Below are 26,314 nucleotides of genomic sequence, written 5' to 3'. Positions count from 1 at the left end.
GAATAAACACATATCACTACATGATGTCAGTAATCATCTCTGAGATTAAATGATGTGTTGTTGACAATATAATTAGCGTATTATTAAATCTGTTTGACTTTGTAAGGTCCCATGACACAGACACCGAAGTAGATGTATCAACATGGACATGGAAGTTTCTCATTATCTTTTGTTTGAACTTTAGTTGATATAAGGATCACCATTTGGTGCTTCGTTGATCATTAAGGGATATGATTCATATTGATAAACAAACATACATACAAAAATTATATTGACATTGTTCTTGTGAATGAAGTGTTTGATTGCCAAACAGAACAATGCTAACATATAACTGTATTACAAATATTGTTTTTTTGGAACAATACATGATAAATTTGTACTACAAAAACCGTGATAGCACATAAGTTGGTGAGGTAACCTTATATTTATCAGAGATTGTTATCTTTTGAAAAAAGGACATCACACATGTACATTGACAATTCTTGCAGTTCTGTTCTTTTGGAGAAAAGTACATGGAAACCATAGTTCCTTTTGTATTTTTGTATACAGTTAAAGTCGATGCCTCACCTGTCTGTCCATCTGTCTGTCCGTCCGTCTGTCATTCCGTAATCGTTTTGTTTCCAGAGCATAAATATTAAAAACCTTGTCAGATATATCAACCAGATCATGAAGTGGTTATTTTTTCTATTTACAGATCATTCTTGCGAATCCTCTACTTCTATTACAGCTTTGCCATAAATCCTGTATTTTGGCTTCAGTCACACAAACTAAATTTTCAGATTTTCAAGAGACGTCCTCTTCACGGTCAATTACACACAATTAATTGTTCGCGAATACCACTATAGCAACCGAAGCTATGATGTGCGTAACCTCACTTCTTTCCAGTGTGTGCTAGAGTCAACACCTATTGTTATAGTTGTAACGATCTAGCACTTGGTTGTAGTCACATTTAATTTAAGATTGTTCTATAGTTTCTAATGAAACAGATATATTTAGTCATATTAAGAGCTGTTAATTGTAGTGACGATCGTACTCACATTAGTATTGCTGGTGGGAGGTGGTTGTGAAGTCGTCATAGAGTCTCCAGACCACAGCCACAGCCCTACAGCCTACCCCAGATGACCAAAAGGCAAGCCGGGTAGAAGCTCCCAAGCTTTACCCTCCCGTGAGACACGGGCATCTAGATCTCCGCTTAGGTGCCTTCAGGGTACCGCAAGGCCATCTTCATCATTTAAGACACCGTACGGTCACCGCTGAGACCCAATGGTAGCCCAGCAGACCGTTACGGGAGTGTCACTTCAACAGTATGGTCACCATCAACCGACGGAACCCACGTCAACCGCACAGAATGCACAGGACCGTCCAGGTTCTACCGCCTGAGACGGATATGACATCTTGGGACAGCCTTTGGTTTGATGGAGTACCATCATTCCCGGACGGGTTCTGTTATACATGGGCAGTCTTCACAAGCCGCACTGACCTTACTTATAGCAGAGTCCTGGACACATGGAACACGTTGAGTGTATGGATTATGACGAACATCCACCCCTCCCGGGAGTTACCCACAGTCATTCTGAGGCAGGATCGGTCCTATAGGAGGAGGTTAATCACTCGGACGATTCAACCCAGCGTGATTATGCACTGTAATACAGCTTTGTGGAACTCATTGAGGAGTAATATCAGCTTATGAATGTACTCCAACCTCCAATGACAGAAAATTCACCACCTACGGATGATGTCTTGCTCCTACATCATTTCAACAAATCCACCAGACATTTATGTAGGCAAGGTCGTACATCAGGCTTGTCGAAGTCTACTCAAGCTCAGACATGATGACTGGCTACCCTTACCTACATGAAGCAGAAGTTGTATCAAACCCATGATTCTCCACTTCCGGACCATCAAATTTTGGATGAGGACTTGATGATTTCATCTAGTCGAGACAAAGCTTGCGGCAGCAGATCTGTCCGTCATGAAGCTATCAAAGATACGAGCCATTCAGAAAATATCAGAGATCAACAAGGACAAAGGTTTTTACTCCCCGGTATTTCATGAGGATGATAATAGACTCCTCAACAAATCATTCCTGGTAACTCCTCCAAAGTTCAAGATGGAACTGTGGTCATCAACCTCGACCTACAAGACGCCTTTCTTCACGTGTCGATACACCCCTCGTCAAGGAAGTACCTGCAATCAATGGTCAACGCCACGAGTTCCAGGTCTTACCACTCGGGATATCAATAGCCCCTTGGCTGTTTACCAGGATTACAGCGCCAGTCATCAGGTTTGCCCACCTCCAGTTATTATGAATGCATGGGTACCTGGACGATTTCCTGGCAGCAAACCAAGAAGAAGCTCAGTTACACCAGAGCATGCTATGACCTGCATTGGTGGACTCACAGAGAGCATGTGATGACCGGCATTCCTCTGACTTCTCCGATGCCCGAACACCATCTATTTACAGATGCGTCAGATTTGGGATGGGGAGCCCATATGGACGATCTCACTGTAACACCAGAGAGAGGATCCTACATGTCAACTGCAGGGAATTATTGGATTTTCTCCCCTGGAGTATGTTGCGTACAATCAAATGCTGTCAGTGATTTATAAAAAAATTTGAATTATTTACTCACGCAAGGGGGCATAGAAAGTTACCAAACAACATGGGAATATCTCTTGAAGCCTGGCGAGCAAGAATCGGCAGATTTATTCCCTCAAGAGGACTCCGACAAGTAGAAACAATTCTACCTTACAACCCCACAACACAATGGACGCCGGGTATGGACATGGCTTATCGCCTTCTTCTCTGTACCACACTCCTACATTGTGTATGGGATGTAGGTGAAGCTACAGCAAGTACAATCGAAGCAGCACTGCCTACACTTATTCCCCCTGCCCAGGTATGTTCCGATGACAGATTTTGTCACAACTATAAGAGCAAGCCACATTGTTTACATATCAAATACTGAACAATGCATTTGACAGCAGCGTCTCACCACCTATATCACTATTACACTTAGCCGGAGATGTAGAACCCAACCCAGGCCCCACAAACACAGAGTCAGATGCTTTAAAAGATGCAATTATTAAACAGATTAAGGAATCTGAGGATAGGCTGGCTAAAGACATTAACTCCCTCAAAGATGAAATCCACTCAATAAGAGAGGAGGTTAGCGGGTTATGGAGAGAGGTGGACAATACTAAAGAAACACAAGTTATCCTATAAGCTGATATTGATGCTCTAGCTGATAGAAAGGAGAATATTGAAACTTTTCGTCAGTCTATAGATGAACTAGAAACTAAGGTTGAACATCAAGAACGACAAAGCAGACGGAACAGTATTATATTTTATGAGGTACCTGAGGGTGTATCTGAATCATACAGGGTGTGCAAAAAAAAATGTTTGAAATAATCAACACGGCCAGAGACAGGAAAGACAAGTCCGTACAACTCTTATCTCCAGGAGATGTAGAACATGCACACAGAATAGGTGTGAAAAACACTAATAAACCTAGACCCCTCATTGTAAAGTTATTACACTGGGATGATAAAATGCAGGTTACTGGAATGAGGGACAATTTGCGGCAAATGGGGTATGGTGTGGCAAATGACCTGACCTCCTATCAACATCATGAACTGAATATACTGAGAAACGAAAATCCGGACAAACATTTTTATTATAAAGGAAATAAGATAATGGAAGATGTGAGACGCAGTACAGAAGCAGATACCGGTATAGCAAGAGTAGAATCAGATAGAGGAAAAAGACAGAGTGGTGATATATCTGTCCCCGAGACAGAAATGAGTCAGGAATCAGAGAGATACACAGAACGAGATGAGAACCATATGCAGAGTAGACCAGGGACAGAGAGGAGCAATACAACAGAGAGCGCAGTGCTTAGAGACTTAGGCAGAGACAAGGATTCTGATTGGCGCAGGGATCGTGTATATGATGACAAGGGACAGTTGGGAAATGAAACGAAGAAACTGTCTGACCGTAAATTAAGAGACAGAAACAGGCCTGTAGACAGGAGCAGTAGATACAGATAGGGGTGCGGCCAGGGCCTCCGTGATTGTACGAAACTTCGTTCAACGCCTCTCACTAAAACTCACGCACAGGTGGAGATTTTATTCTGGAATGTGTCAGGACTCTATTCCAAAATTGATGACTCTGACTTTATTGATTTTATTAAATCATGTGATATCATTGGTTTAACTGAAACATGGATGAAAGATTTTGATTTGTATTCATTTTTTTCGGAATTTATGATATATGTAAAAGAAGCTGAAAAGATATCGGCAACAGGCAGATGTTCTGGAGGTGTTATAGTACTTGTTAAAAAGAAGCTATCTGTTTATGTCAAGGATATAGAGGTGTTTGACAGTGGAATTTTACTCTTATTGGACAAACAGCTCTATGGACTTAAAAAAGATATTTTATACTCTTGTGTTTATATACATCCAGAGGGATCAAACTGGTATTCTAATCTGTTAAGACAGTATAAGAATGGTGTAATATACCTACAAGAGAAGCTTCTTGAGGTTCTAATGAAATTTAATGATGTACATATGTTTATTGATGGCGATTTTAACGCCAGGACGGGAACAGAGGCTGATTTTATAGAGGATGATATTATTGAGTATGTTGAAGGTAATGACGGTTGTTTGGGGGATTTTTTGTTAGATAAATTCTCACTGAAAAGATATTCCGTGGATAAGTGTGTCAATAATTTTGGCAGATGTTTGTTAAATCTATGTGCTGTATTAAATGTTCATATAATGAACGGAAGATGTGATGATGATCAGGGAGTTGGTGATTATACTTTCATTGGACATAATTGGTCCAGTTTAATAGATTACGTTTTATGCTCCCAAGAGCTTTTTCCAAATTGCAAAAAGTTTGCTGTTCCTTCGCGAGCAGAATCATCACACCTTCCACTTAATTTATCATTACAAGCATTTTATCACAGTGAACACCACGCTGATAGTAATTCCAAAGATTTGAGCTATAAGTTTAAGTTGGACACCACTAAGAAAAACTCCTTTTGTGATAATTTACAATCAGAAAGGGTTCCAAATTTGATGGAGGAATCCATAGATGTAGCCTTTACAAACATAGATGAAAGTATTAATTGTTTATCCTGGGCTTTGTGTACGGCAGCAGAAGGAATGCGGAAACTTCAGTGTTCCCGTTTACCGGTAATTTCCGTTTTTTTACCGGTAAAATTATGCTAGGACCGGTAATTCATATGCCGGCCAGTCCCAGTGGACCGGCAAAAAGTACCTTATAAATCTTGTTGTTGAACAAAAGATCGGCGATATTGAATAAAGTATATTTTTCCAACGAAGCCAGCTTGTCTCTTATCAGCAGGGTTTCCCTGTTGTCTATTTTTAGCGGAAGTAAATAACATTACGCTTTGCTTGGAGGTTAAGTATCTATTTTTAGCGACTTAGTCTCGAACCAAAGTGAAATGTCATTTCAAACCACGTTCTCCGAGATTATGTAACATGGCGTCATCAAAGCAGACGAAGCTTTTAAAATTTTTTCGGTGGCAACCCCGAGAATCCCCGCAAACGTACAAATGATGAATTAGAAAAGTCATCCAGTGATATTTCAGATTGTGACGGGGGGATTAAAAAGTCCAAAACTTCCACAAAAGGTAAAATGATAAAAATCAGGAAATTTCACGATGACTGGTTGAATGAATTTAAATGGTTATGCCACGAGTCCGAAACAGAGACGATGTTTTGTCGTATATGTGAGGTAGCAGGGAAGCTGAATGGGTTCACCAAGGGATGCATTAACATGCAAAAGTCGGCTATAAAAGAGCACAGAGACAGTAACAGTCACCATGACGCTGTTTTTATTATGTCAAATAAAAAAGTCATGGCTGGCCACATGTCCGTAGCTAAAGAAAAAACGGAGGACAACCTAACCGTGATGATGAGAACGGTGTTATATGTGGCAAAAGAGAACATTGCCGCAGACAAATTTTCAAGTCTTATTGAACTGCAGAAAAGAAATGGCTGTTCGTCATTGTCGGGGGTTGTATACACCCATGGGGACAGCATGGAAGAAATGGAAAGCGCAATTACCGAATCGACAGATAATTTCAGATAACAAATATATTGGTTTGATTATTGACAAAACTGTCAACATTACTGTTGAAAAAAAACTGATCATTTTCGCTCGTATGGTAAATGGCGGCAAGGCAGAGACAATATTTCTGGGAAACTTTACCGTTCATGGGGGAACGGCAGAAATAATAACTGCAAAGATCAGAGCGGTGATGGAGGAATGGGGTATGCCAATGAACAAAATAATTGGTTTGGGATCGGACGGGGCGAGCGTCATGACCAGCATCAGGAGTGGTGTTGGTGTGAGACTTAAAACGAGTGATTGTCCGTGCTTAGTGCATGACACTGCATTGCACATGATGTTGCCCTGGCGTCGCAGGATGCAGCTAAACTATCAAAGTGCATATCTGATTACCGTAGAACAGTCAATGACGTGTATAAACTGTACCAGTACTCTGCGACACGGTATGACAGATTAAAAGAACTTTCTAAAGTTTTGGACGACACAGAATTCTCCAGTGTCAAAGAGCCCTGTTCCGTAAGGTGGTTATCCCTGATTCGAGCTGTTACTTCTACAAGATTAAATTGGTCAGCTTTAGTCATTGAAATTGAGGAAGAGGCAGCCCAGGGTAAAAACACAGTGGCGGTGAATCCCGCCAAAAAATTGAAAACGTTTTCATTTGTTGCGACAACGTACATGTTGTCTGATGTTCTGCCATACATGGAAAAACTTGTCACCGTCTTTCAAAAGGACAACTTGAACCTAGCTTTGATACAGCCTATGGTGGAGTCAACCATTGGATGCCTACGAACTTTATTGAATTGAAACTGGAAAATACGAAAAACATTTGAATGAAAATGTAGTCGATGGCGAGTTTCGTGGTGTCAAGTTGAGGTATGCAGATCCGAGGTCTGTCATCTCCTTTCAAGCCAAACGAGTGGGTTTTATTGAAGATTTGATTCGTTCATTACGCACTCGTTTTCCTGCTGAAAGTCTTAGTGTCTTGTGGTCACTGGACATCGTTCTGAATCCCTTAAGATACCCACAGGCACCTCAAGACCTCACCGCGCACAGAGGGGAATCCCTTGACATACTCCTGAATCACTTCAGCCCAGTCATTGGTCCAGACGATAATGACGTCACAGCACACCTACCGGTACTCGATCGAGATCGTTGCAAGAGAGACTTCCAGCAATTCAAGCGAGCTGCAGCTGGCCTGGGCACTGTTACGTTTGCGAACACATGCCAGGTCCTGATAAACGAATATGCTGACATATTCCCCGATTTTGCACAACTTGCTACCATTGCGATCACCCTTCCGATGAGCAGCGTACCTGCAGAGCGCGGGTTCAGCGTTCAAAACAGAATCCACACAGCCAGTCGTAATAGACTGAGTCAAAGAAGGTTGAATAACCTAATGATCCTGAATATGCATGCTGTTGATGACGAAATGAACTATGCACGAGCGAGAGGAATATTCCACACAAAAAAAGAGAAAGGTGTGACTGCATGTACGTTGAACAAACATAAGTTTTGAAGGAATTAAAACGAGGTAATTTTCTTACGTTTTTTTTTTATTTGTTCAAAGTTGGGACTGGTAAAAATTGAGGAGGACTGGTAAATTTTAGAGTTGCCAGTCCCTTGGACTGGCAGTTTTAAAAGCCAGCGGGAACACTGAACTTGTTTGTGGCACTCCAAAAACTAGCAAACCTTGGTATGATTTTGAATGTGAACTCTACAAAAAGGAAAAATGTAGGGCATTAAATAAATTCAGGACACTTAAGGACACCCAGTCTTTGCAAGACTATAACTTCGCACGGAATAAATACAAGGCAGTTTGTCGTAAACGAAAAGAAGCATATAACGAAGAGAAATTAAAACTATTTGAAAATTCTATCGATAACCCCAAAAAGTTTTGGGAAGTTTTAAAAAGTTTAAAATGTACTAACTATACGTTTAATACGATAAAATTGGAGACTGGTTTAATCATTTTAAGGGATTATTTGACGATAGATCAGAAGAGAATGGCTCAGATGTTAATGATTTTCATAATCATTTCGAGTCAGTTTTGGAAAATACTTTTGTGAATGATATTACAAGGGATATCTTAGATTCACCAATTTCAGAAGATGAGATAAGAGTACGCATTCGGCATCTTAAAAATAATAAATCTGCAGGAATAGATAACCTTATCCCGGAGTTTTTCAAACACGCTGAAGATTTATTAACGCCATACCTACTGGTAATGTTTAATTTAATGCTTGAAAAATCTTACTTTCCTAAATGTTGGGATGTTGGTATTATCATATCCCTATTCAAGAATGGTGACCCAAATGTGACTGACAATTATCGAGGTATTACACTTCTTAGTATGTTTAGTAAAGTTTTCTTGTATATCATCAATAAAAGACTAGTTTTTTGGTCCAACGCTACAGATAAAATCAGTGAGGCTCAAGCAGGATTTAGGGAATGATACTCAACCACAGACAATATTTTTATTTTGTATCGTCTCATTCAGCGCTATATATCAAGCAAAGGGGGTAAATTTTACGTTTTATTTGTTGATTTCTCTAAAGCTTTTGATTCTGTGGATAGAAGTAAATTATGGATGTTATTTACCAAGCATGGCCTGAGCAGTAAAATGGTAAAACTATTATGTAGCATATATAAAAATGTAAAAGCATGTGTAAGAAATAACGGTGTAATGTCCACCACTTTTGACTGCAGCATTGGTGTACGCCAGGGATGTATACTTAGCCCTTTTTTGTTTGTCTTCTTTATTAATGAACTAGCTACAGCTGTTCATCAGAACTGTACAGATGGTATACAACTTCATCCAGACATTGTCAAGCTTTTCCTTCTGTTATTTGCTGATGACATTATCATGTTTTCTAGTACGGTGAAAGGATTGCAGAAACAAATAGCAGAATTAGAAGTTCATTGTGATAAGTTTAATTTAAAAATTAATACAAATAAGACAAAATCGTTGTTTTCAAAAAAGGTGGCAAATTATCAAGGTTTGAAAAGTGGTTATTTAAAGGTCAGTGTTTAGAAGTAGTTAAGGGTTATAAATATTTAGGTGTGTATTTTTGCAATACGTTGGCATTGAATACACATGGAAATAATGCTGCTGTACAGGGAAAGAAAATATTGTTGGGCATGTTCAGTAGTTTAAAAAATGTTGGAGCTGTAAACTATAGAATATATTTCAAAATATTTGACACGAAAATTAAATCCATTCTTTTATATGGGGCAGAAATTTGGGGATTTACACAAATAGATGCTCTGGAAAAAGTTCATTTATATGCTTGTAAGAAATATTTAGGAGTTAAAATTAATAGCCCAAACGTGATGGTTTATGGTGAATGTGGACGAGTCCCTTTGTGTATAGAAGCACGTCTGAAAATAATAAAATATTGGATAAGACTACTTAATATGCCCTCCTCAAGATTCCCTAAGAAATGTTACAACATGATGTGTTTGTATGATAGCAATGGCAAAACAAATTGGGTAACCGACTTAAGGAACCTGCTGAGTAATTGTGGTTTTGGTTACATTTTTAAATTAGAACATATTACTTATCCGAAGTTGTTCATAAATGCTATAACACAAAGATTAAAAGATTTATATTTTCAGTCATGGAATGCAACTCTAACGAGTTCACCAAAGTCCCTGTTATATAGCAGTTTCAAGTCATATATCACTACAGAGCAATACCTTTTCAGTGTTAGTCTTAGAAAATTTAGGGTAGCACTTGCAAGATTCCGATGTTCATCACACGATCTTTTAATTGAAAAAGGTAGATATCAAAATATTCCGAGAGAAAATAGACTGTCCACTATGTGACCTAGGATTAATTGAGGACGAGTATCACTTTTTACTAGTATGTCCGCATTATGATGAGCTAAGAAAAGTATATTTACCAAAATATTTTCATATAAACCATTGTACATTTAAGTTTAAACTATTACTGACCACGAGCAACATTGAAACCATAAGAAATCTTTCTATGTACATATATCATGCTTTTATACAAAGAAAATCAAGTTTGGAAATTATATGATTGTACCAATTGCTCCTGTAATCATGATTGTACTATAGGCTTGTGGCCTCCTCAGTACGTTGAATAAAGAAATTGAAATTGAAATGGAAATGTCAACTGCAGGGAAATACAGGCCATTTATTATGCCATCTTCGCATGGAAAATATGTCTCTCCATCCTCATAGCCACGGACTATACCACAGTAGTGGCATACATTCAGAAACAAGGAGGAACCAGATCCAGTTCTCTGATGATGGAGACGACACGATTGACAAACTCCATCAGTTGCTGGATTGAAGCAAGACATATTTCCAGGAAGCTGAACATCCTTGCTGACAGCCTTTCCCGCCAGGGGAGATACGTGGCAACAGAATGGATATTATATCCCTAGATCTAAACCATCCACTTCTGGTTAATGTCAGTCCAGTTCCCAATCCAATGGCTTACCATATTGATGCGCTATTGAGCGATTGGATGGGTCTATTTGCATACACATTCCCATCATGGTCTCTCCTAGATAAGGTCATCCACAAGGTGGAGGAGACAGATTGCATGATAATCTTGATAGCACCAATCTGGCCCAACAGAGTGTGGTTCCCCAGATTATTAAGTCTATTAATGGAGGAGCCTCTCCAGTTACCTCTCCGTCGAGATCTGTTAAGACAGCCCAGGTCAAACAGTTTCTACGATAACCTGCCCAGCCTACATCTAACCTCCTGGAAGTTATCACGCAAAAGATGCAGACATCCGGGTACTCTGGACCTGCCTCGGGAGCTGTGGCAAGATCATGGAGACCTCCATACTCACTTTTATAACACAATAGAGGGGATAAGTTCGTCCAGTGGAGAAGACGACAAGGCCACCTTACTCCAAAAACCCAGGAAAGCCTCCTTCCTCCTAGCCATGGTGACAGCAGAAAGAGTTTCAGAACTCCATGCTCTGGACTATTCTAGTCTCATCCATGATCAACATTGGACCACAATTACTCTAAGATCGCTCCCAGATTTTGTCTTGTTGGTCCGTTGGGCCATAGACACTATACAATTCCTGCTTTGGGGCCGACAGTGGATCACCCAGACAGACTTCTCTATCCCATCAGAGGTCGCAAATTCTACCTCTCGGCTACAGACCAACATAGATGCGATTGAAGGAGATTTTCATATCCTGCAAGCCTCATTCCAACAAGGACATCATCAAGGCTGCGGTGAAGGGCTGGCTTAAGTCCACCGCTGCAGCGAGTTATAAGCAGGCACAGAATTCTATTCCCTGTCTTGGGGTTCATGAAATCAGAGCCCTAGCCACAAGTCTGGCTTCATGGAACAAGTGTCTAGCTGTTATTTTGCCTCACAAAACACCTTCACCAGCTTGTGTGACGTACAGCTGGACCTAGAGGGCTCATATTCCCTTGAGCCCATTGTCACAGTGTAAACTATCATCCACCAATCATTTCCTTCTTCTATGGATAAAAAAAAAAACGGGGTTGGGGGTGGGGAGAGGCAGGATCTGACGCTGGCAGCATCAAAGGGTGAGTACACCCTTAATTATCCTGTCTATTAGGTGTAGGATGGATTAGGAGCACCTTGAGTATCAACTGCTTCAAGAACTAGGTTCAGATGACTGGAAGTGACGTCAGAGCTGGAAGAGATAGAATCGGAGGTGGCGTCAGATCCGGAAACAGCAGTACAAGGTCCATCTAATCAGGAAATGATGTCTTTTGGTAGAAATAGACCATAAGAGACGTCATTATCCAATAAAAGGGAAGTGACATCAACACCAGAAGTGACGTGACCAATCCATTTAGTAAAGGAGGTATCACATGATTGACTCATTCTTGATGCATTCTGATTTTTAAGTCATTTTCAGAGGAAATTTTCTCGGGTTAGGATTAGAATCAGTGATTGAATGGTTTCAAGAAGAGGATTACTGTCAGGGAGTTACTGGAGGCAGATCACGCCGGGTCCCCCTGGTATATTCTGGCAAAGATGTAATAGAGGTGGAGGATTTGAAAGGATTATCGAACAATTGTTGTCACTGTTAGTAATTCTAAGAGTATGACCTCTATTACATCAGGAATACTCCCACCCACCTCCCCAATTCATCTACCTCTAGTCGTTAGATGTTGGAAAGAAGTGAGGTTTCCCTCCGTTACGCTTGTGAGTGAAGAGGACGTCTGTTGAAAATCTTTTAGCTAGTATGACTGAAGCCAAAACACAGGATTTATGGCAAAGATATAATAGAGGTTGTATTCTTAGAATTATTAACAATGATAACTATTGTTTGATTTTGGGCATTTTTATTTTTCTTGATTTCCATGGAAACAATTTGGACTTTAAAAGCTCTCATTTCTGAGCCATCCACATTTTTCCATTATTTTTTCTCTCTCTGCTTTTGGGACAAAAGATGAGCCATACAACCGTTTGGTGAGCTAAAAAAATAAACTTCCTGGTTTGGCTTATCTACGGGTCACATCATAATCTTTCAAATTTCATGGGTGAAGTTTAATACCTTGGCTTATCTACGGGGTCGGCTTATCTGTAGTCATGTACTGTACTCATTTCAAAATGTGAAAAGGAATCTGACTGATGAGAAATATTTTTGATCCCTTTGTTCCACAAAACCCAGTCTGAATGTAGCTATTTTGGACCCAAAAGTACTTGGCTTCAGAAAAAGTTTTCCTTATTCTTCCAAATTGTCCCTCTTGCAATGATAGACCAATAACAATACTATGTTGTTATTATTATGGCATATCAATATGTTTTATATCCCTCCCCACTGTTGCCGCTTGTCAGAAAATAATTCGAAAATCATCAAGCGCAGATTCCATTACAATTTCTGATTTTTACTCTAAGATTTGATGTTATGCACCTGCGGCAATCATGAGAAAATATAAAACATGAGCTATCCAGGTCAGTAAATACTAAACAGGTAAAGATGATGCAATGGTAAAAAAATATAATTTCTTTTGCATTTGAATTTACATCTTTGTAAATAATTCTCAAAAATTAAGTTGATTACAGGATTGGAATAGTATTACAGGATCACGATGTATGTGGGGTTGTTTGTTTACCGCAGTTGCCATGATGTTATCTGTAACAATCCAGATTGTTTTTGTTTTTAAGTTAATTATACAGGAAGTTGCTAATTTTTAGAGATTTAGGAACTTGAGTGCTCCCTTTTCATCATCTAACCAAAATTTATGATCAGTGAAAAAAATGAAAATGTAAAGAAAATATCAGACTGCATGCCCTCATTGGGAAGCACCTCAAGTCAACAATAGCCGTTTATGGTAGTTGTGTGCAAAGAAATTTGGCCAATACTTTTTTAACTCGCAGTAACTTCTATTTGAGGTAAATCCACTACTGAAAGTTTTGATATTTTGCAATCAGATCATTTATGCATTTCATACTCAATATAAATTATACACAAAGCATAATGATACACAAAGCATGTAAATAGTTATTGAGAGGTTCATTTGGTGGGTGTCCTTATGCTATTTGCCTGTCGAATATCGAAATACTATCATGATGTACTCGATATGTGGTGCAATTTTTCTAAAAACATAAAGGTGAAAGAAAATTGCAATTTTGGTATTCTTTCACAGGAAATTTGGTATAACAATAACATTAAAATAGATAATAAATATGTTCTGTATAAGGCGACACTTTTTTATTTCTTGGTTTACGGAGGGGCGGTCGGGTAGCCTAGTGGTTAAAGCGTTCGCTTGTCACGCCAAAGACCCGGGTTTGATTCCAAACATGGGTACAATGTGTGAAGCCCATTTCTGGTGTCCCCTGCCATGATATTGCTGGAATATTGCTAAAAGCGGCGTAAAACCATACTCACTCTTACTCTTGGTTTACGGATGCGCAGATCTTTTCATAAAAAAATTCCAACAAAAAAAGATTTCATTTCCTCCGCGAACCAAAGCAAAGGGAAGTCAATCTGATATTTCTCCCTGGAATCCTTCTCTAATACAGTGGTCCCTTGTTATTGCGCTCTTCGATGTAGCGCTAACTCGGTGCGGTAAAGCATGGCTCCAAAAATATACTAACATTTTTAATAAACTAAACTTTTCCAATGACACAATGTTTTCCCCCATCTCAGAAAACATCTGATCACAACGATCACGTAACACCGGAAATACCAGTCAACAAATCCGAAATGAAGTAAGCTATTTAATCCTAATATTATAATATCTGGTAATAAAAAAATTGTTCATTGTTTATCTGGACTTGGTGTTTGCAATATATTTTGTTAATTATATTCAAAATTTCATTCAATAATTATAATAATGTTTACAATAATTTCAGCGAAATCGAAAGCGAAGTGATCGGTAGATCGCACAACTCACCGTTATTTACAGCAAACACGGTCAGATTATCGCTATTGACGCCTTGAAACAAACTTTAGTTGCAAGAAAATGGATCCACATATCATAAATGCCGTACCATGACTCGCTAAAAGTCATATTTGAGGCGGTTTGACCATTAAATGTCAACATCACGTTTTCGAAACATGTAGCATGGGAAATCTCTACGGTGACTGTTCAAAATCGTTCCATACGTCAAAATATATCTGGCATACCACCTGTACCAAAGTGCAATGCTTATGGTTCTTATAATTTTAAGTATATATGGTGGAAGCTGCAACTAAAAACATGATATTGGAATATATTATTCCTGATAAAATAATAATTTCAGATACAATTTCTTCCGACCATATTGCATCAAAATCCTTTGAAGTTGTATCATTGGGTATGTTTTAACTGAATCACAGATTGGGAGGAAACGTGTGCACAGCTGATTCCTATTTCCGGCTTAGTTTACGAGAAAATACACACGGTAATCTTAATCTCTGCATATAAAACAATGCCTTGGAGAGCAGGAAATACTTTTTAATTGGTAAATCATCATGTCTAGTGATGTTTTATGTCAAATTTCATACTTTTATTGAACAAATTTGTTATACCTGTTTATTCACCTGAATTCGCTTAAAGCTTAAAGCGCATATTAATACTCGACAATTTTTTTAGACTCTATGAATCATATTTGATTCTATTCTAATCTTTTTTGAAACTCTGAAACTTGCAAAGTAGATCGTGTTAGGTAGGCAGAGCATGTAAACTGTTTTGTTGGTCATCTACAACCAACGACTCAACCTTCGTTAAACCGCTGATCATCTATAACGCTCATCAATTATTTGGACCCCGAAGTTAGCGTTGTAGCGAGGGATCACTGTACCATCAAAGCTTGTCAACGCAAAGTGCAGTGGTGACCAGTTTAACTCTTTCAACACTGTTTGCCGGTCAAGAAGCCACACCGCAGGGTAGACTGACCAAGTCACGTCAAAATAGTTTATATTTTTACTAACCTATTTGTCATATCATTCATTTATTAAATCCATCACATTTCACAATGTCTGAAATAAGTATTCCATTTGATTTTATCATTTATTATCTATAGATTAAAAATTTATTCACTAGACACTATTTCCCACAAAGCGCGGAGCGTGGGAAATAGTATTCACGACCGTCCGTACGTCCCACCTGTTTGTTGCCGCGATATCTCAAGAACTAAACACTGGATTGTCTTCATATTTGGAACTATGGTGTATATACAGCCTCCGCAGACACAAATCAGTTTTGGTGACCTTGACCCCATTTTCAAGGTCACAGCAGGGAAATCTGCTTTTGGAGTTGGAAAACGGTGTTGCCGCAATATGTCAAGAACTAATCGCTGGACTGTCTTCATATTTGGTACTATGGTGTATATACAGGCGGGGGACATTTCGTCACTTTGTGACAAATACTTGTTGAAAATAAAATTCTCGGGCACACTTCGACAACAGGTCCTCATGGAACATGTCAAACAGCAAAATAAAGATGATTCAAACAAATCTTTGAATATATTAAACAGAGTAATAAAATCAACAAAAATATATCTAAAAGTTGCCAATCTGACATCTAAGCTATTATTTCCATCTTTTCATGCGATAGTGTGTAGTCAAATCACATCTCTGCTTTCGTTGCCTCGATTTATCGGCTCGGACACAATGTCTTTAATGCCAAAATAAATGCATAAGAAATCTTTGTCACAGCTCGTAACCTAGCACTATGCATCCATAAAGTTCCATATTTTAATACAGATGATGATTTCAGGCTTAAAACGTTCAGCATCAAATGATTTAACCCAAACCTTTCGCCAAAGTCTGAAAATCACCGTTGCTGTAATTTGATTGGCTGCCTTAGGTCATGTGTTAAATTTGACCAATCACGACCCTGTAGCAGACTACGTCGGTGAAACAATATAAGTTTTTTAATGTAAACTGACATGGCAGCCTATGACGTATGTGTTATTCATACGAAGCTTTGAAAATGGAGGTATTTCCTCATGTTAGTGAGTGGCCACTATCATCGGGAAATGGGTGATGACAGATATTATTTGTAATTCTTTTTAAAATAATGTTCCGACTACGTAAACAAATGAAAATAAAAAAGAAATAAGAAAGTGGATTTTATTAAATCTTGTATTTTCGCTTCATTGGTCCTTAATCTGGATGTTATGAATGTTTTAGCTTACATTATCTTTATTTACAACAAACTTTATTAAGTTGTCAATGAATTATTTATACCCATGACATGAATATTGTTATGTTACCTTTCGTGCACAAGCTGAGTGCAAGGGATATAATAAAATGTTCTTGAAAAATTGAGTTATTTTACTTTTGTTACTCCAGGATATTTCTTTTCATACCTACCTAACTTTTTAGGACAAAATTCAAGTAAAAAAAATGTGAGAGGCCTTTTTCTTTTTAAATTGGCCTGCCTCACTTTTGAAATGAGTTTGAAATCCATAAACCAAGAAATAAAAACAGTGTTGCCTAAGGATTTAAAAGAAAAAGGGGTAAACTATATCAATGATCTTATTGATGAAACAGGTGTTTTTGTTTTTCTCTTTCAAAGCAACCTTTCAAATAAAAACACACTTTCTAAAATACATGAGTATACTGAACTCTAAAACATTACTGCTGTATAATGGGAATAAACAATTTCAGTAAGTAAATGGAATACCGTATTCTACCTTTTAACTTGTTTTACCGACTTAAAACATCCAAGGGGAGTCAACATTACTACTCAACCTTTGCACAAAACAATTGTGCCAAAAATCAACACTTTGATAGATTGGAAAGTCTACTGGAAATTAAGTTGCCAGATAAAGATAAGCTTAACCACAACCTAATACCTTTTAGATGTGTAACCAACAGAAACTCCAATGGTTTCAATACCAAATGATGCATTTTATTTTACCAACAAACAATAAATTGCACAATATGGGATACAAAGACAACAATTCATGTAGCTTCTGTTCAGAATGGTTGTGTAGAAAAGTGAACTCTCTTTTGATTGGTTTAGAAAACTGTATAATATATAAAATACAGATCAAAATTATGATTACTAAAGATGTTGTCTTTATAGATTAGAAATGCAATAATCATTGCATCACAGTACATGATTTATAGATATTAATTTTTCTACTAACCGCCTGAAAAGAAGTCGAAGAAGTCTCTGTGGTCATTCAAGACAAATTAATGGCAGTTAGTTCATCATCATAGGCAAGGCATGGCAGTTTGTCAACACACACACATGGACAGTACGTGGTTACATAAAAAATATGCATCAGGTGCATACAACTGTCAAACCGGAACGGATTGGCAGACAAACGAAATCACACCCAACGACATGTACACATCAGCAATAGGCGAACAGTCTTACTGTTCTTACTGTTATTGAACAGCATTCATTCATTACTTTATGACACAGGCTAGATTTAACCAACTTAAAGAGGAGCTCAAACATTATTACTAGACAACCAAATACACTGCACCAATATATGATAGCAAGAACCTGTCAAATTGTCACTCATTATTTAGTTGATAACTGTTTTGTGTAGTCAGTATGTACATACTACTTTTTTTTGTGTTTAGTTATAGAATCGTGATATGTCATCCCATCAGAAAGAAACTTGTTCCATGAGGGAAGGACTCTTTTGAAGCCAACCAAGGAAGGATTGACCACTGTCATCCTGACACTGCCAGACAATCTTTGTCATTTCAGATCCTGTAAGCCTGGCTTTGTCTATGAATTCAGATTGTCACCTTTCGCATTCAACATAACACCTCCAGTTGGAGAACCTCTTTGGTCATACACCGATAACTGCAAGCTGATCATGTCCGACCGCTGGATTTTAGACATCGCTACAGAGGGGTGTAAGTTACACTTTCAACACCACCCTCTCCTTGCATCCTTGCCCAAGATACCATGTGGAGGGGACCAATACAGAGGCAACCGATTTGGCCATAAGGATAATATCTTGAATGTAATGCCATTCAGAGACTACGGGATGCCAATCACAGCAAGGGTTGCTACTCGCCAGTTTCTTAGCTCCAAAGAAAACCACCCCAGACATCAGGATGATAATCTAATTCAAGGATCTCAACAAATGGTTTCTACTTCATCCTCACAAGTTTCAGATGAAATCAGCGTGAAAGTTGCGTTCGGCACTCAGAATGGAGAATTTGTTGGTCAGCCACAACCTGCAGGACGCTCATTTTCATGTACCTATTCATCAAGGGTCGTGAAAGTATCGCTGCTTTGTAGTCAATGGGAGATGATACAAGTTCCAGGTCCTTCCGTTGTTCACCAGGTTCACTGCAGGTTTGCCCACGTACAGTTAGTCCACCTTCACAGTAACTTGGACGATCAGCTATCATCAGATAATGACAGATCTCAGCTCCATCAAAACATGATCTTTTTGATTCAACTAATTAATCATCTATGTTTCCTTGTCAACCTGACCAAGTCAGAGATAATACTAGTGCGGGACATTTGTTTACATTGGGACTCATTTCCAACTATGAGTCAGACATCTCTGTCCCCTCATGTAATGAAGGGCATCCCCCCTTTTCAACCCTGCGCCCGAAAATCACCTTTTTACAGACACCTCGGATTTGGGTTAGGTAGCCACTTGGACTCATGACTCAGGTTTTGTGGAGTGTTTACAAGCAAGAACTACACATCAATTGCCATGAGATGAAGGCAGTCTATCACGCCCTCAAGGCTTGGGAATCTCTTAACACTCCACTACTCTGTTCTTATTGCCATAGACAACCCCATGGTGGTAGCGTACATTCAGAAACAAGGGGGAACAGAAAACTACATGATAGTTTGTATTGGCAAACTCCATCAGCTGCCGGATGGAAGCAAAACATATTCCTGAAAAGTTCAATGTCCTAGCAGACAGTTGTTCCCAATAAGGGAGAATAATGACAACAGAATGGTTACAAATATGTATTACAGTGGTGAGCGTACATAGACTTTCCAGGGACTGAGCATGTTCCTGGGAAGACCAAATTAACTATCCATGCTGCGCATTTGGGTTCAAGACACTTGTGATTTTGAATAATGATTAAGTACCGTATTTTCTTGAGTGTAGTGCGCACTTTTTTTCGAAAAAACACAGCTGTGTAGAAGGGGGTGCGCATTATACACGAATTATGAGTTTGGATGGTTTTTTCCACCATGGAAAAACATTACCGCGAGCACGAAACACCGGAAAAACCATGTCAACAAATCCATACTGAAGTAGGCAAAATAATTATGTAATTACACTGTCTGTCTATAAAAAGTGTTCTTTGTATTTCTGGACTTATGTTTGTAACTTACTTTATTAATTTTATTCAAAATTTCTTATAATATTGTTTTTATTAATTTCGGCGAAATCGTGTGTGAAGCGATCGGAAGATCGCACAACTCACCGTTATTGACGGCAACCACGGTCAGAATACCGCTATTGACGCCTTGAAACGAACTTTAGTTGACAGAGAATGGATACAAATATCATAAATGACATACTTTGACTCGTTAAAAGTCATATTTGTTTTTGTTTGACGATTCTATGTCAACATGAAATTCTCGCGCTCACGTGATCCCGTGCGCGTGAGCCTTGACGGTGACTGGTCAGACATGTTCCATGTAAAAAATAATACCCGGGAATAGCGATCAGCTGCTTCGCTTAGGGTTATTATTATTTTAAATATGTTTAGTAAAGGCTGCATATAATTAAGAAAATAATGGAATATATTATTCCTGATAAATAAAATAGTTTCAGATACAATTGTTGCCGATCTTTGCATTAAAAATCCTATAAAGTTATATCATTGGGTGTGTCTTGACCGAATCACCGGTCGATTCCAAGAAAACGTGTGTACAGCTGATTGCTGTTTCCGGCTTAGTTTACGAGAAAATACACAAGGTAATCTTAATCCCTAGATATAAAACAATGCCTAGCAGAATAATCAATACTATTTAAACGGTAAATAAACATGTCTGGTGATTTTTTATCTCAAATTTCGAATTTGTACTGACGAAGTTTCTCAGCACCCGTTCGTTTGCCGGACTTCGCTGAAAGGGTACGGTGTAAATTTTTTCTGCGCATAATATTCAAATTTCTTTTTTTCCAAAATATTGAACCCGCTAGAGGGGGGTGCGCATTATACATGGGTGCGCACTATACTCAAGAAAATACGGTACATATTCCAATATGCCATAATATGACAATTGAAAGCTGTTGGGTCACAATTAGTTTTCTCAATCACATGCTCTTGACAGGTGTGAGAAACTGCTCTTTTATACCTGAGATATGATTGGATGACATTGAAAGTCAAGGTCACTCATTGTGAACCAAGTGTAAGAAAAGCTTGTGTACACAATAACTTTAGTATTTGCAATTTGAATGTGTTGAACTTGGTACACTTGATCTTTCGGCAGGGTCTCAACAACATTAATTTTTGTTGTGACCTCCATTTTGGTCAAAGTCAACAGCGGTCAAATCATCCAACAATTCATGTCTTTTTAATGCAATTTCAGTTTAATTCAATTAAAATCATCACCTTTCCCAGTCAGTTATGACAGACTCTAAGTAACTCAACTCATATGAAAATGCTTTGCATTTTTAAGAATTAATTAAAAATATCTTAAAAACTAAGCCAGGATTCATAATGTTACATCTAGTGACCTTGACCACATATGTATTATTCCAAATTTACTACCCGGGTACCCATTCCCCTGTTACCGGACCCTACCTGGGTACCCGCTGTAGGTCTCAAGTGTTGGGTACAATATGTCTGATTTGAAAATGTTTGACCATAGCCCTGGCAAAATGTATTTAGAAATATGTATAAAATAATCTGGTCATGTATAAACTGAAGTTTACTGAAGTTTTTTCTTTATTCAAACACATAGAATTCAGAAACAATGTGTGCATAGTCAGAAAAACATGCAAACGTTACTGACTTGTAGTGTAACCATAAAGTTAATTTAGAGTTAAGTCAGATAATTTCTGTCATTAGATAATATATCATGTGACTTACCACGGGTCCGGGTAGTCCTGTGGGTACCCGAGTCCTGCTCAATACTCACCCGACATGAGTACCCGAGTTACCCGCCGCAGTACTACTATTGTACTGGTATCTATTTAAATAACCTTATTCTTACTATGAGTGAGTGAGTGAGTATGGTTTCACGCCGCTTTTAGCAATATTCCAGCAATATCACGGCGGGGGACACTATTCTTACTATGATCATCTTGCCATGGATGTTCTCAACAACTGGAGCGCATCTAGGCAAGGATTAGATATATAGATCTCTCATAAATTGAAGAAAACTCACCACAGTGTAAAATCTGAAATTTTCTTTTTGAAACACATAGTTTGCTGAGCACAGCTATCATTTTCACAGCAGATATATTTCTTTTGATTTCATAAAGATCATTCGAATCAATGATACTGACTATTTGTCACTTGTTTCTGAAATGTTTGAGGATTTAGAGCCATACGTGAAACATGAATTTGTAAACACTATCCAATTTGGCATAAAGTTTACATTAGCATTCATGTTTATATATTTGGTAAAGATACAGAATGATTCAAGGTTATTTGCAGTATTTCGGGAAAAAAAATTCTGGGTGTTTTGAAAAGGCAGAAACACTTCTGATCATTTATTTGATACTTTTGTTATTTAGATGTCAAAAACTTATGTGAAGTAACAGTGGGAAAGATGATTTAATGATATCGTGAAAATATGATGAACCTAATTTAGGCTATTTACAGTAAATGATCTTTTGTATGTCACATCACAGAATGGAGAATGTTCTTAATTGTATTATTGTGTGCGATGTATTTGGCGTTTTATTCAACTTTAAGGTGAGCGTGGAAGATGTCCTTCAAGCTTCCAGGGTGTTAAGCACAATTCTTACTGTCCTGGTTTATTCTGTAGGTTAAAGATCGATGTAGGAAGGGCATACCAGCATCTGTGAGACCTCGAGCATGGCAGTTTCTTTGTGGGAGCAAGTTTGTCATGGACCACAACAAGGGCAGGTTCGAGGTATGCAATGAATGAGTTGGATCCTTTTCTGTCCCTGAATGCAGGTTAGATACTTTGGCTACAAATTAACTCAACTGTTTGTAGACTTGAACAACACCTTTATGCAATGGTGTGGATTCCGTCATTCTTCCCTTCATCACATTTTAATGTTTTTCAGAGAAAAACCTGAACAAATGTTGATGTTTTTCAACCACATTATTGTACTTACAAAGTCCCTGATAAAAGGCTGGTATCTAGCATTGGCCTGGAACTGGTTTCTGGTTGATAACATGTGACAAATATTTAGATATTTTGATCTAGATCGTCTTATCCATCAAGACAGTTAACGGGAGCTTATGTAATGGTCTGCTTGTCCATCATTAAGTAGCATCTGCAGACATCCTCAGAAATTAATGGACCAATAAAGCTAAAACAGTGAATCCAACCAATGATGAAACGTGAAATTGTTGAACTGTGTCAAATGCTATTCTCATTATATCTGCCTGCCACATCTTTTTTAGCCATCTTTTTTTCAAAATACATGGGTACAAAAAAATTCATTCTGGAAGTCTTTTCATCTGTCTAGATCACCTCCATGATCTAGTAGTAGAAAGTCTGCCCAGAGTTAGGAAGGTAGGGGGTTAGAATAGGTCTTTAGCAACCCCTGCTGGACGTAAGAGGCGACTAACCGGATCTGGTGGTCAGACTCGCTGACTTGGTTGATGCATGTCATCATATCCCTATTGCGTGGATCGATGCTAATGATGTCACTGTATTGTCTGGTCCAGTCTCGATTACTTACAGACTACCGTCATGTGGCTGGAGAATTGGTCAGTGCGTTGTTAAACAAACAAACAAACAAACAAACAAAAGTGCAATAATCTTGGATTTCACCTCACCTTACTTTACCTAACTTATTTGAATGTGCCTTATTTGGATTTTCCAGCCATTGTAAGCAATGACAACTTCAAGAGATTGTGTTTTCAAGGAATGTAAACTCTTTTGTTCAATCAAAATAGTAATAAAAAATAACTACCACATTAATCATCCAGCTCTAATAAGTGGATCTGACCAACTTTTAGACCAAACTGCAAGTAATCTTTGTAAGCACCCAGTACAAAGACTGAACATTTGCAGGACAGGCCATGTTCTCTTGTGTAAAATACACATTTCTTGAAGGCCACAGTGTGTGTGTGGGGTGTGTGTGTGTGTGTGTGTGTGGGTGTGGGTGGGTGGGTGTGGGTGTGGGTGTGTAATCCTCATGCAGCTAAAGACATTATCCCCATTCAGCTAAAGACATTATCCCCATTCAGCTAAAGACATTATCCCCATTCAGCTAAAGACATTATCCCCAATCAGCTGAAGACATTGTCCTCATTCAGCTAAAGACATAATCCTCATGCAGCTAAAGACATTATCTTCAATCACCTGAAGACATTATCCTCAATCACCTGAAGACATTATCCTCATTCAGCTGAAGACATTGTCCTCAATCACGTGAAGATGTTGTCCTCATTCAGCTAAAGACATAATCCTCATTCAGCTAAAGACATTATCTTCACCTGAAGACATTATCCTCAATCAGCTGAAGACATTATCCTCATTCAGCTGAAGACATTGTCCTCAATCACCTGAAGACATTGTCCCCATTCAGCTAAAGACATAATCCTCATTCAGCTGAAGACATTATCCTCAATCAGCTGAAGACATTACCCTCATTCAGCTGAAAACATTACCCTCATTCACCTGAAGACATGATCCTCATTTTGGCTGAAGACATTATCCTCATTCATCTAAAGACATAATCCTCATTTTGGCTGAAGACATTATCCTCATTCAGCTGAAGACATTATCCTCATTCAGCTGAAGACATTATCCTCATTCAGCTAAAGACATAATCCTCATTTTGGCTGAGCACATTATCCTCAATCACCTGAAGACATTATCCTCATTCAGCTGAAGACATTACCCTCATTCACCTGAAGACATAATCCTCATTTTGGCTGAAGACATTATCCTCATTCAGCTAAAGACATAATCCTCATTTTGGCTGAATACATAATCCTCATTTTGGCTGAAGACATTGTCCTCATTCAGCTAAAGACATTATCTTCACCTGAAGACATTATCCCCAATCAGCTGAAGACATTATCCTCATTCAGCTGAAGACATTGTCCTCAATCACCTGAAGACATTGTCCCCATTCAGCTAAAGACATTATCCTCATTCAGCTGAAGACATTACCCTCATTCACCTCAAGACATTATCCTCATTCAGCTGAAGACATTACCCTCATTCACCTGAAGACATAATCCTCATTCAGCTGAAGACATTATCCTCATTCAGCTGAAGACATTATCCTCATTCAGCTGAAGACATTATCCTCGATCGCCTGAAGACATTATCCTCAATCAGCTAAAGACATTATCATCAATCACCTGAAGACATTATCCTCATTCAGCTGAAGACATTATCCTCAATCAGCTGAAGACATTATCCTCATTCACCTGAAGACATTATCCTCATTCACCTGAAGACATTGTCCTCAATCACGTGAAGATGTTGTCCTCATTCAGCTAAAGACATAATCCTCATTCAGCTAAAGACATTATCTTCACCTGAAGACATTATCCTCAATCAGCTGAAGACATTATCCTCATTCAGCTGAAGACATTGTCCTCAATCACCTGAAGACATTGTCCCCATTCAGCTAAAGACATTATCCTCATTCAGCTGAAGACATTATCCTGAATCAGCTGAAGACATTACCCTCATTCAGCTGAAAACATTACCCTCATTCACCTGAAGACATAATCCTCATTTTGGCTGAAGACATTATCCTCATTCATCTAAAGACATAATCCTCATTTTGGCTGAAGACATTATCCTCATTCAGCTGAAGACATTATCCTCATTCAGCTGAAGACATTATCCTCATTCAGCTAAAGACATAATCCTCATTTTGGCTGAACACATTATCCTCAATCACCTGAAGACATTATCCTCATTCAGCTGAAGACATTACCCTCATTCACCTGAAGACATAATCCTCATTTTGGCTGAAGACATTATCCTCATTCAGCTAAAGACATAATCCTCATTTTGGCTGAATACATAATCTTCATTTTGGCTGAAGACATTGTCCTCATTCAGCTAAAGACATTATCTTCACCTGAAGACATTATCCCCAATCAGCTGAAGACATTATCCTCATTCAGCTGAAGACATTGTCCTCAATCACCTGAAGACATTGTCCCCATTCAGCTAAAGACATTATCCTCATTCAGCTGAAGACATTACCCTCATTCACCTGAAGACATTATCCTCATTCAGCTGAAGACATTACCCTCATTCACCTGAAGACATAATCCTCATTCAGCTGAAGACATTATCCTCATTCAGCTGAAGACATTATCCTCATTCAGCTGAAGACATTATCCTCGATCGCCTGAAGACATTATCCTCAATCAGCTAAAGACATTATCATCAATCACCTGAAGACATTATCCTCATTCAGCTGAAGACATTATCCTCAATCACCTGAAGACATTATCCTCAATCAGCTGAAGACATTATCCTCATTCAGCTGAAGACGTTATCCTCATTCAGCTGAAGACATTATCCTCATTCAGATGAAGACATTATCCTCAATCACCTGAAGACATTATCCTCAATCAGCTGAAGACATTATCCTCATTTTGGCTGCAGACATTGTCCTCATTCAACTAAAGACATAATCCTCATTTTGGCTGAAGACATTGTCCTCAATCACCTG

At 38.5% G+C, this 26,314-nt stretch overlaps 1 protein-coding gene across 1 annotated transcript in view; it reads left to right on the top strand.

Annotated features, from left to right (window-relative positions):
* Positions 1–26,314, top strand: part of LOC139456408 (TBC1 domain family member 10B-like) — a 133,469-nt gene that overhangs the window by 24,044 nt on the left and 83,111 nt on the right. The window contains exon 3 of the mRNA XM_071238110.1: positions 22,453–22,560. Coding sequence (XP_071094211.1) covers positions 22,453–22,560 — 108 coding nt within the window. The remainder of the gene's footprint in view (positions 1–22,452; positions 22,561–26,314) is intronic.

The sequence above is a fragment of the Haliotis cracherodii genome, unplaced genomic scaffold (genome assembly GCF_022045235.1).
Source record: "Haliotis cracherodii isolate W230 unplaced genomic scaffold, xgHalCrac1.p SCAF_11, whole genome shotgun sequence".
In the NCBI taxonomy this organism is placed as follows: domain Eukaryota; kingdom Metazoa; phylum Mollusca; class Gastropoda; order Lepetellida; family Haliotidae; genus Haliotis; species Haliotis cracherodii.
The sequence above is the reverse complement of the archived record's forward strand: the minus strand, read 5'-3'. Positions and strand labels throughout refer to the sequence as shown.